This window comes from Sinohyriopsis cumingii, chromosome 8, assembly GCF_028554795.1.
Source record: "Sinohyriopsis cumingii isolate HCF-2022 chromosome 8, ASM2855479v2, whole genome shotgun sequence".
Taxonomy (NCBI): Eukaryota; Metazoa; Mollusca; class Bivalvia; order Unionida; family Unionidae; genus Sinohyriopsis; species Sinohyriopsis cumingii.
This window is the reverse complement of record NC_142968.1, coordinates 42303503-42316907: the sequence shown is the minus strand read 5'-3', so window position 1 is coordinate 42316907 and position 13405 is coordinate 42303503. Positions and strand designations below refer to the sequence as shown.

The following is a 13405-nucleotide window of genomic DNA, read 5'->3' as shown; positions in this document are numbered from 1 at the left end:
TTCTAAATTTATAATGAGCTAGTTCAACATGCGGCCTACAACCTGTTCTAATATAATCACCACAACTTATACAGCAAATGCAAGATAACAACAGACCATTAAACGTTTGCAAAAACGACACTTTAAATTTTGACAGTTATGACTATACAAATGTGCAGATACTGTGTGACATGAAATGCTTGCAGAATCAGCTAAATTGAGCGGTGTCAGTGGTGACTGCTGAATGCGGTATGCCTTTCGTTCATTTCATATACAAAAGTATACCAGATTTAGCGTGGCCCCGAGTGGCCGAGTGGTCTAAAGCGCTCACCGTTACGGATCACTGCGATCTCACCTCTGTTTACGTTAGTTCGAGTCTCAGGCTCACGTTGGTAGCCTGCCAGTAGCTTCTCGTGGGTCGGTGGTTCTTCCCGGGGTTTTCCAGGGTTCTTCCTCTACTAATTATACTGGCCGCCATGTATAGCTTATCCTGTGCTGAAAAATGTCGTTAAACCCTACAACAACAACAACAACAACAGCAACAATATACCAGATTCAGCGGAATCAGTTGTCACGACTATACGGTCTTATACAAAGCAACAGAAAGATGCAAAGCCTACAAGTTTCGGAAAGCTTAGCAAATAATTTAATTTTCTACATTATAAAATGACAATTTAAGAGGAACTAAAAGTATCATGAATTATATCTAAAATAATACTACAAAGTTCACATAAGTCCAGAAGAATCGAGTATTCTGAATAAATACAGGTCCTGAATGTGCTGATGTACCATTTGCATTGAGCGTGCTAAAGTGACAACAGTCTTCATGTAATACAATGGCATTGTTCCAAACTCCTTTCAATGAATTTAGAATAATCCTGAAAGGTTGCTCTAGCCCAGTCACATGAAAACTTTATAATTCCAATATATAATCAAAATAATTTGTTTCTAACCACAACATTAAATATATGCGGATTGATATTGAAAGAAAAACATAGGAAAACTGGATTCAATTAATTGTCCACTTCCTCGCCTTATATACGCACACCGGCTCTAAATCTCAGTATTTTCCTACTCTATGTCGCAATACTTCGAACATGACTTATTTCACAATACCTTACGTAGCAACAGAACCCAATCTACCTCAATCATCCAGTGGGAAATTACCCTTAAATTTTCAAAAAGTTTATTTTTTTTATAAAAGATTTAAAAACATCTAAACACCTTTTTATAGGTCATATGCAATCTACAGTCATGGACCAAAAGTAAAACACAATATAGATATGCATAACAGCATAAATATTTCATGTTGATTTTAATATGAGAATGCTGAATGTCTAATACTTTTATTTAATGTCAATCTATTCAAATCAAATTACAACGGTCCTGATATGAAACATTATTTTTAAAAGAATGCACAACAATTTTAGAATTTCGCCACATCAGAGTGGGTACACAGAAAAGGAAAAATAAATATTCAATAGACAACGGAACTGAAGAACATTAAACTCTACTACAAAGTTTTTGCAGTGGTTAGAACCAAACCCACTAATTCTAAAGCAAATCAAATAACATATTCTGAGAGGAAATAACCAGTTTGTACTGTATTCCCAATTAAGCAGCCTATAAAACCAAGAATAATGTCAGGCAACGTTAACAGATTAAATATCAGATATGAAGATGGAAGAGAAATGATTTTCATACTAGACCTGTTGCGTATGTTTTTCATGTCAAGTAAATAGCAAAGATCATGTACATAATGAGCGGGAAAATATCGGTTCGAAAATCTCTTGATTTCTTTCCTTGAAACTTTTTCACAAAATATAATGAAAAAGATGCTGCATAATTTGCTATTTGAAAATTATAAGCACCACTCACTAGTTAAATTTCATAATTAATGAAAAGGTTGCATAGGACTTGCACTGCTGAAAAAGTCCCCTTGCTGGCTTCTTTATAAACGATGCGACTTCTAAGTGAACTAGAAAGAAATAACTAACATGAATTTATCTTTAGAAATGGCATATGTAAAACCATATTGATACGAATGCTCCTACTGTGCAGCCAGCAAACATCCTGATATCAAGAACGTATACGATTTTATTCGATAGAATGGTGTGGCATTAACTAGTTTTGCATGGCACAATCTTAAAATGATTCGTTAAGTACTACTTGACAAATTACGAGTAAATTCGGCTTTTTAAATTTACAATTACTACACTAATGTATCATTCCGTTTTGTCCATAGTTTCTAAATAAACGAAAAAGCAAGAAAATACAAATTTCATTGGAAAGCATTTAATTATATTTTGCTAGACAGGGATATATTTGGATTGACCTATAAATCAGATTCTGACAGGTGAGCTACCTCAGATCCAATCTGACTCTTGCTTGTTGTATACGGTTCCATCTTCATGGACTGTTGTCATTAATATTATGGGGATATCAGGAAATTTGAAGTCATATAATAAAACAATGTACAAATTAATTAATCCCATAAAAGGTAATTATAGGTTACTGCATTTGAATAGGAAAATATTAGCGAGTTTTTCGGATGTAAATGCTGCACGAACTTGGGACTGTTAGTATATCCATCCGACAAAGCGAGTTCATATTTCCCATAAATATGCATTAACCTTTTTAGTATATGCTCATTTTCTTATTCTACCTAAGGCTTAATTATATCAACAAAATACGCTACAAGAAACAAAGTAACTGAATGTATGCTGTATTCCAAACTAAATACACAAGAGCATGTTCATCATTACTCAACAACAACATTATTACTGCGCAGATAACTCCGCCCATCTAAATTTGAACTTAGTCGCGCGCTCGAGATAACTTTCGATAGAAAATGGCGTGTCTAGTTAAAATTGAAATTTGGGAGTCATATTGTAAATGAATGTGCATTGCAACAACTTTTCCATGAATATATTTTGGTATGTTTTTCAATTCTACTGGATGCAGTAAGGAGAACGTACTTGTACTTATATTCGAAATTACAGTACAATTTCAAAATGTGTAATCAAGCTTGAGAACCCATGACATGACTCATGTAATTCGGATCTGCAGAACTAACAAAGTAAATTTTGAGAAAATTCAGATGTACAAATGTAAGTATATTTTTTTGCCATTCTTATTACCAGCTAAAGGACACAGTTTATGCCTTGTCACTTGTATGTTATTTGTAAAGACCCTTTCTGGCGTCAACTGTATAGCTAACCTAAATCCAAAACATTGTATCAAAAAGTTAACGCGGAATGTGCCAAAACAACTGGAATGTGGCAGTCCACGAAACATCTGCTTTACTTCATTCAGAAACAAATTTAATCAACGAAAACCTAAAGCGTCTACTATTGTTTACAAATCAAAAGTGCTGGCGTCTGCGTCTATTGTTGCTTACAATAGAAAGTAGTTCCTTTATGCACTAGAATGCAATATGAAGGTGTGCAATATCATAAAATATTGAACTATTCTGACCTTGTAAAGTTAACGGAGATTAAAATGAGCATATAATAAACAACTTTATTAGCATGTTTCCTTTCGATTGAATTATAACTGTGTTTAATGATTTGCACAAAAGATCGCAAGCGACATGAATTAAATTGAATTCATTGTATTATGCAATTTTTCTGAGACAGTATGAGGATTTCATTCCGTTTACAACATGTAATTGACGAATTCCAAAACTGTATCTGTTTACCACCAGCTCTCAGTCAGTACTTGCTCATTCGAAATATTGGGTCTTTAGCTAATGTTAAAGTTGGAAATATGTAATCCACGACGTAATGGCAGCTGCTGTGCTTAGCTTGTCTAGTCCAGAGTACGCTTGTTGAAATATTGGTTAGACACCTGGACAGTTGGTTCTTTATTCCATGCATATATCTGATGCACAGCAAGTTCAGTATTTCCATCCAAATTGTTTGAAATGGTTACTCTCAAATTACATCTTTCAGAAATGATATATTTTCAAAAAACGTCGGGGGCTACGGGGAAACAGGTGTGTGAGAAAGATTGTCAGTAGCTTCGCGTGTGTCGGTGGCTCTTCCCGGGGTCTATCCTGTTTCTTTATTCACCTAATATATTGGCCGTAAACCAAACGAAAAAAGTCCACTTTACAGAAAGTGTTATGTTAATGGGTAGGATTGGTAATGGCTGATAGCCATCAAGTATTCGACTGACAGAGCAGATATTGCTCAAACTACTTAGCAAATTGCATTTACAAATCAAACGTCTCTCTCTTGGTAAAATCTTCAATTGATGGCAAACGAATTCTCAGTATATATTGAAACATTAAAGAAAATTGGATCGGAAATTGTGAAGCTAAGGATAGCTTTAAAATGTAAACGTATATGTTACGTTGTGCCCGTAATGACAATGTCGTAACGTTTCCGACAGGTCAAGCTACAAGCTTTGAGTCTGGTCAGTGACAGGTGTAGTTAGGGGACTATAACTAGTGACAATCTGACTGAGAGGTGGATGGAATTCATCAACTATCAACTAATATTAATCGGAATGTCATCGGCTGTCTCTGTGAGACAAGAGTTTCCCTCTGACGAAGGTAGGCGTAGTAATTAACAGACAGAAGTTGCGAATGAACAAATAGTTCCATTAATTCCCACCTTCTTGTTCAATCTTAGTTTCTTAAGTAACAAAGTTCGGTGTTGTTGTTGTTGTTGTCGGGGCTAACACCATTTTCCAGCACAGTATATACTATGCATGGCGGCCAGTATAACTGGTGGAGGAAGAACCCTGGAAAACCCGGTAAGAACCACCGACCCACGAGAAAACAAAGTTTGTTTGAACGGCATTATCGGCATGCATTCGAGCAATAGGAACATTATAGGTCTTTTCCTTCAAGTTGAGAACGATACATCGATCTAACTTGTCTCCACTGAGAACTATATTTTAAACATCTTCGGTCACATGAAACAAATTTGACAGCAGAAGGAGATAAAGTCACAATCGGAGCATCATTGTCTTTTGCTGCTGGCACTCCGCCTGACGCGAATCACTAAATATTTCAAGTTGATAAGTATTCCTACAAATACTAACAAACATTTGTAAATATGAGGAAAATGGGTGGCCTCCAGGTATGATTTAACATGGACTTTTGCTTATTTATGAATGTGTAACTTCAGCTGATTCGATCTTTTTTTTATCAACAAGATAATCAGTGTTTTTTTTAAAAAAAAACTTACAACACTAAAGTTGATTTAAGGTCGCACAATGGATAAAGGCCTTCTACAATGGGCATTGCTCGACCATTTTACCTACCATGATGGCGGATAAAAGTAAATGTCAGGTCATAATTTTACCTCATTCTATCACACTTACTGTCTTTAAATAATACATCTTTTGTTTCAAAGAAATAGGCGTAATATTTTCATTAATGAATTAAGATTTTTTTCTACATTTTTTGGCAAGGTCATCAAGCTGTGACTTGAGAATAGATTAAGCCTGCGTCACGTCAAAGCTGGCCCCGTTTATATGTCAAGATTCAAAATAAGAGGCTCAATGTCTTCGACCATGACAATATATTAAGCCTGAGTCATATAGCGTCAAGTCAAGCAGTAGGATATATTATATTTCACGCCGATACATTGCTTAAATATAAACAAAACTTTGAATCAAGCTGGCCTCGTTTATAGGTCTATCTTCAAAATAAGAGGCTGAATGTCTACACTCTTTTTAGAGTTTAAATAACAGCAGACCAAACGTTTACCCACATCCACACGCACAAGTTTCGTTGTTGAGTAATATATATATATATATATATATATATATATATATATATATATATATATATATATATATATATATATATATATATATATATATATATATATATATATATATATATTTGACAGTTGTTTATAATAGTTGCAGAAGGAGTCAGATCAACAAGGATAACAGGGACTGAAAGAGGCAGATATGTGATTTTACCTGACTTGGCAAAAGGCAGTGTGCATTTTGTTCAACTGAATACCCCAGTATCATCCGCGTTCAATGCAAACAAGTGCTTGGTATCACCATTCACCGTGACCTCGATGCTGATAAGCTGACTGATAATGTAATGTACTCCAGATACCCGCTATTCTGTCTTTCCAAAGTGAACGGCGTGCTGCAATCGTAAGGATGAAGACCTTGTTCAGTCTAGTGCTCCTTGTAGGACTTTTTGAATTTAGTTTCCAGCAAAGTACATGTGATCCTAAAACATGTGTCTTGCCAAATTGTAGGTGTCTAAATGATCCCAATATTCCTGGAAAATTGAACGTAAGTCTGTTACCTTTTCGTTCATGTGTTATTTCTTTTCATAATTTGGCCCTCATTGTCTTTTCTCATTCATTCTTTATTTCTTTCATCTTCTTTTCAGTCATTCGTTTATTCTTTCTTTCTTCTCACGATCATCTCATTCTGCGTATTTATTTTCAGTGCACTGACCAGTAACAATTGATCTGACGTTTAAAAAAAATGCAAAATTTATTTATCCAATTGAACATACCGTTATTACCCAGTCAGATCATTTCTGTAAGTGTACATACCGATTATATCCCAGGTAAATTCAGTTCTTTAAGTGTACATACCGATTATATCCCAGGTAAATTCAGTTCTGTAAGTGTACATGCCGATTATATCCTAGGTAAATTCAGTTCTGTAAGTGTACATACCGATTATATCCCAGGTAAATTCAGTTCTGTAAGTGTACATACCGATTATATCCCAGGTAAATTCAGTTCTGCAAGTGTACATACCGATTATATCCCAGGTAAATTCAGTTCTGTAAGTGTACATACCGATTATATTCCAGGTAAATTCAGTTCTGTAAGTGTACATACCGATTATATCCCAGGTAAATTCAGTTCCGTAAGTGTACATACCGATTATATCCCAGGTAAATTCAGTTCTGCAAGTGTACATACCGATTATATCCCAGGTAAATTCAGTTCTGTAAGTGTACATACCGATTATATCCCAGGTAAATTCAGTTCTGTAAGTGTACATACCGATTATATCCCAGGTAAATTCAGTTCTGTAAGTGTACATACCGATTATATCCCAGGTAAATTCAGTTCTGTAAGTGTACATGCCATGTATGTCATATCTAGAACTGATACATCCACTGGATTGCATACATCTAGACAAGTCAATTAGTTATATTGATTGTGTAATACCTCTATGTCTGTCTCTTCTCGCATCAAGTCCGGAGGCCTAGTGGTTAGAGCGTCCGCCTCGGATGCGGGAGGTCGTGGGTTCGATCCCTGACCGAGTCATACCAAAGACTTACAAAAATGGTACTAACAGCTGCCTCGCTTGGCGCTCAGCATTAAGAGGTTAGTGTTAGGACTGGTCGGGCCGGTGTCTGGATAATGTGACTGGGTGGGACATCATGCCACATGTCTGCGGCATGATGCCCCAGTGCTAGACATCACTAAAAACTGCCACAGTGCAGACATCGTAGCGATATGACTGAAAAATTGTTAAAGCTACGTTAAAAAATCCAAATCACACACACACATTCTCGTATCAAGGTGTTTATATGTTTTCTACAAGACTGCCGTACATGCAATCAGTAGATTATGCATATATATAATATCCTGTCCTGGTTTAATTTGTACTTGATCAACGTAGTGTCATTGTTCTGGTCAATGCCAGAAATAGCAATCGATCTGAAGTGTAGTTTAGTGGTATATATTTATCTTTGCTTACACTGATAACGTATCCGTAAAGGCAAAATTATGTCCAGTCTTGTCTGATTTGGGTCAAAGGTCACATGTGTGACTTCTCGTGGGGTATCACGTATGCGGTTGGTTTGTACGATGATTAAGTCCACAAGAACTCACACATATAGCTTTTAAATCGATCATGTTTTCATCAAGATAGATATAAATGAGTTTAAATTTCACGAATCTATGCACACGAATTATTGTTTTGACATTGCATAATACCATTCATGGGTTTACGTTATAGCCGCAAGGACCTGTGATTTATTGGTTCAAGGCGAATATTATTTGGGTGTCTTAAATACGTCTTTTTAGAACATTAAGTATTCTGGGGAGAAAAGCACAACTGAACAAAATTTTGAGCAGACGGAAATGTAATCAGTTTTTCATCATAATTAATTTTGCAGACAGCTGTCCTATGGGATCAGCTTATTCGTATACATTGTGATATGTATGCATATTAACATAACATTAACGTATTGACAATGAATTACAGCAATGGATATACTCAAGTACATCTTGCAATTGGTTAAAACCAACGTGGATTATCTAATATAAAATTAGATCAAGCAAAGAACACCATATCTAGTCCTAGGTACAATAAATGCCCTGACCTGCAACACACCCCACCCCGTTTAACATTCTTGATCTGAAAGGACGACTTTGAAGGCTTACAAGACAAGGAACGTTCAAAAATATGTCGCACCATTAGTATTCCGTACTGACGTTCCAATAGTATTCCGTATTGACGTACCAATAATATTCCGTATTGACGTACCAATAATATTTCGTATTGACGTATCAATAGTATTCCATATTTAAAAGAATAAGACGACATCCACAAGACCCATTTTAAAATTACAAAGAAAGTTTGGTCGTACACTGATTGCTGAGGGATAATCGATTCAGTAGGTTTGATCAAATTTATAGAAAATTGATAGAAGAGGAACTAAATATTATCAATTTTGGCATGGAATGGCTGAATGATCTTTTACTGAATTTAATTTCAATTTTGTTTAGGTTCTTATCTTTTGTAATTTGTTTAAGAACGAAACATATATTGGAAATAAACTGGTTTCCTTCAGATGGATTTAGTGTTTGGTAATCTCCATTCAAATTAAAACGGAATTCCACTGGCTCAATAAGTTAAGGCAGAAGAAAGAGCAGAGGGAGAAATATTCTTCTATATGTCTGACATATCTATCTACCTATCTATCTATCTATCTATCCATCCATCTATCCATCCATCTATCCATCTCTCTATCTATCTGTCTATCTATCTATCTATCTACCTACCTACATACATACCTAACTACCTACCTATCTATCTATCTATCTGTCTGTCTGTCTGTCTGTCTATCTACCTACCTACCTATCTATCTATCTATCCTCTACCAGTGTTACAAGATGCTACTGAAGCTGCAAGAGTAAAGTGTTTGTTCTTTTTAAAAACAATTTTGGTTTTTTTTATTTTTTTAGGTCACGGACACACCACAAATTATTCTTGTAACGTTAGAAAACGTCATTAATGGAGAATACGTTGATATCTACACATCCTTTTTCGAACTAAAGAACCCAAATGGCTGTCCCACTCGTGGTACATTCTTCGTGCAAGATTCAGGAACAACCTATAGTCTTGTTGCGGACCTGGCTAAAAATGGACACGAGATTGGCGTGTTTTCATTGGATGGCAATCTACCAAGCGACTGGAACAAAATGATTAAAAGTAACACTATATAACTGAATCGACCAAATATACAAGTCTTCCCTTTTAATTTTCAAATAACAAAATATTCATATTCTGTCTCCCATAATTTTAGGTGTGTGCCTCAGATCTGACTCTTAAGCACAGGCGCGCATACATACATACATGCATACATACATACATATATACATACATACAAACATACACACATACATACATACATACATACTTTACATACATGCATACATACATGCATACATACATACATACATGCATACACACACACACATACATACATACATACATACATACACACTTTACATACATACACACTTTACATACATACATACATGCATACATACATACATACATACATACACACTTTACATACATACACACTTTACATACATACATACATACATACATACATACATACATACATACATACATACATACATACATACATACACACATACACACATACATACATAATGAGATCACAACAATCATAATCATCATTTCTAATGTGGAATCTCCTCGTATTTCAGGCATGCTTGACAAACTGTCCTCCTCGGGGATTGACATAAAATCTGTAAAAGGACTCAGAGCACCTGGGCTTAATATTGGCGGAGATGACGAATTTATCGGTAAAATTATGTTTTATACCAATGTGTGTCTTTCATTTATGTACAGTTCAAAGGTTGGTTATAGATATACGATTAAATTCAAGCATAATATGTGCACAGTCTTTGCTGTGCAAAAGAACTCGATAGAAGTGGTCTTAATAGATAACTGTAGTAGTGGGACTGTGGTGTTTGAAGCCGCAGTTACAAATCTGGGTCCGGTGGGGTCTTGAGTGGCCGAGTGATCTAAAGCGCTCTCTCTTACGGATCACTGCAATCTCACCTCTGTCTGCGTGGGTTCGAGTCTCGGAATCGGCCAATGTTGGTATTTCAGAAAGCTTGCCAGTAGCTTCTCGAGGGTCGGTGGTTCTTTCCGGTGATTTTACGGGTTCTTCCTCCACCATTAATACTGGCCGCCATGTATAGCATATCGTATGTTGAAAAAATGGCGTTAAACCCTACAACAACAACAACAACAAATCTGGGTCCACACTTTCTATACTTCATGAATTTTCCTCTGCTGAAAAAGCGAATAAAGCGTGAGTGAATGCCAGTGGGTGCGAAAACGAGCCTGGCGCGAAGTCGCGATTGCGCTTTTAAGGTTCCAGAAAAAAAATCCTACGGGAAGGTAAATATTTTCATGATTTTTACTTCCTGCAAGTCACATACCTGGTTTGGTGTACTCCCCGCGTGGAGTGATCGGACCTTTCCGTTTCGGATAGCATTGTCTCGATCTGATGGTAACAGTTTTATCATTTATGGCAAGCGAGTGGAGTTTACTAATCGTGCTAAGACTGCTTTGTACCACCGCGAGATTATTATATTAAGTAATCACACTGAGTAATATATACTGTTATCGAAAACATCACCGTTTGACATAAATAACATCATGAAAGAATTTACGTCCGTGACCAGTGCGGGATTAAATTGTTTGATAAATGGCACGTTTGTGTCATTACAGAAAAAAAAAATCTCTGTTCAACCTCACTGCGTTATATGGATTCATCAACGAGATCAAATAATGTATGATTTTTGAAACTCGAATTCAGAGCACATTGAAAAAATAACCTGGTTACGGATGACAGTAGAATGTGCACACCGAAATCTGTGACGAATACAACAAGAAGCGTGAAAAATCATTGTATGATATCGTGTATGAAAACTTAAAATCGCCGACGTTAAATGAGTCACATCCGCGATGGACCAATGACGACCACGAAGACACCAATATAATTCATCGTTGTCCCGAGAAGGTATTTCTGCCAATGAGTATGCGCAGACCGGCAACATCTGGTTCGCGTTCTGTAGTCGAAACCTCGGTGACTAACACGATCTGTATTGTCGCACTGAGCTGCTTGCGGTTTTTCTTATGAGGCCGGCTACACAGCTATGCGCGTATACAAGCTCAACCCCACGCACTACTTCGTATCACTGGGAAAGTTATTGGATTAGTTGCTGTCACAAACACGCATTACGTTGGAACTGTTAAATATATCGATCAATATCTGCGTTTCGAACGTTTGCAGCAGCGTGATTTCCATGGCGAGTATTCGGACGAGTTTCACCACAAATAATCATAATGATTATTTGTTGACTCCAGAAGCAATGTTGGTGCCTCACTAGTGGTTGTTACATTACAGTGGTCACTCGTGAACGATTCTGGTCCTAAGTTTGTATTTGTATCAGTCGTCCACGTATGAAATATGCAGTTGTATCTTAGGTTGTGGATACGTGTGCTGTGAATCATTTGGGTTCTAAGGTTTCGTCCACTCGCATGAATGGTTCGTTATACTCAGAAAAACTCGCTCTGAGAATGGCAGCAGAGAATGAATTTAAGTAAAACATTTTCAATCTGATGATCAATGCCGCGTTCGGGTAAACGATGACGTCCTTAGAGAATTCTAGCACGTGCTTACGAGCCGTCGAGCAGCCAAACTGAGATCCGGTTCCTTTTCACAATCAATTATACCCGCACCATTGACTTCCTTGGCCCGGATGCGAATAATCTTGTCGTGTACGACGACGTGATGCTTGACCGGCACGAATACCACGCGCGAATATTTTCCCGATTAGACTAGTGACAAACCCCACAAGCAGGTCTGAACTTCTCCGCGATGATATACGCCTCTGCAAACGTTTTAAAGAAATGTTGCAATTGCACAAGAAGACCTTAAAGCAAGTTTCAAGCAAATGTTTGCACCGTTCATTGAACCCTTTTGCAAAACAGCGGAACAAAAAAAAAAAATTCGCGAGCACCACTGATGTGTTGATATGCTGCAACACCAATACCAAGGACCAGGGAATCATAGAGTATTGTGTTGTTTATCAAAATATGTCTTGTTGCAAACACTGCATCGAAAGTTTAAATAATCTGCCAATGGAATGAGCGCAGATCTTGTAATAAATAGAAACCAGATCTGACGGGCATTGAGCCCATTAGTAATTCACTTAATGGCCTACGTTGGGAGACTTATATTGGAATCGTGGTTGACAACGCGAAATTAGCAAACAAACTGATGAGGTATCTTGACAGTAGATTTGATTTTAGTTCACCACCAGCAGCAATAGCATCTGGAGTATTTGATATTGGGTCTGCAATGATTTATATGTTGTTGAGTGATGCTTGAGGCTTGACACGTGAGGCTAATAGAACTGGATATTATATCTTCATCGTGTACGCTTTCATCACTACATGGAGGTCTATTAGTATTCCATTGCTAGGTGAACTACCTAAAACAAAATTCCCAGGTTCGAAGCCCAAAATGTTAAAAACACTAAAAATAATATTAGTTAGAAATTCCTTATGTACGTCAGATGCCAATGATAAGTCATTGAGGACTTTTTCAGCTGCATCCGCATTTAGAATGAAGGAAGGGAAATAAATAGAAATAAAATGGAGGCACATTGATGAAGAAGAGCTATGAACTGTCTCTGATAATCTTGCACACATAGTGGACGCGACGCTTGCAGAATTTGTTCCGGGCAATGCTGAATTGGAAGACGATCTGTTGGAACAGCTGCGATGACATAATAATACCGACTATACCTTTATTCCATTGGTCGACGGATATCTGTGTGAATGCTGTGTTAAAAGATGCTCGTACAATTAATTATAATGTCGCTGAGTGTCATATTAAAAATGATAGTTCAGACATTCCTAATGTACCAATGCCAAATCGAGGTCAGCTTCGATTCACCGCACATGTACTCGAAAACGCTCGGTCGCTGACTACAACGTCTGCCACAAAACACACAGGGATTATTCTAAAACGATGAAGTAGGGTTTAATGACAAAACCCCTACGATACAATTTTCCATCTATTGAATCGAACCATCGACATTTAATCGACCGTACAAAGAAAAGGCCCAGACTAATA

The 13405-nt window shown here is 36.8% G+C and overlaps 1 protein-coding gene across 1 annotated transcript in view; it reads left to right on the top strand.

Moving 5' to 3' along the window:
• Positions 1-6064: 6064 nt before the first annotated feature.
• LOC149793372 (chitin deacetylase 1-like) overlaps positions 6065-13405 on the top strand; it is a 15888-nt gene continuing 8547 nt past the window's right edge. The window contains exons 1-3 of the mRNA XM_089967349.1: positions 6065-6252; positions 9180-9426; positions 9954-10052. Of these exons, the coding sequence (XP_089823475.1) occupies positions 6115-6252; positions 9180-9426; positions 9954-10052 (484 nt within the window). The 5' untranslated portion in view covers positions 6065-6114. The remainder of the gene's footprint in view (positions 6253-9179; positions 9427-9953; positions 10053-13405) is intronic.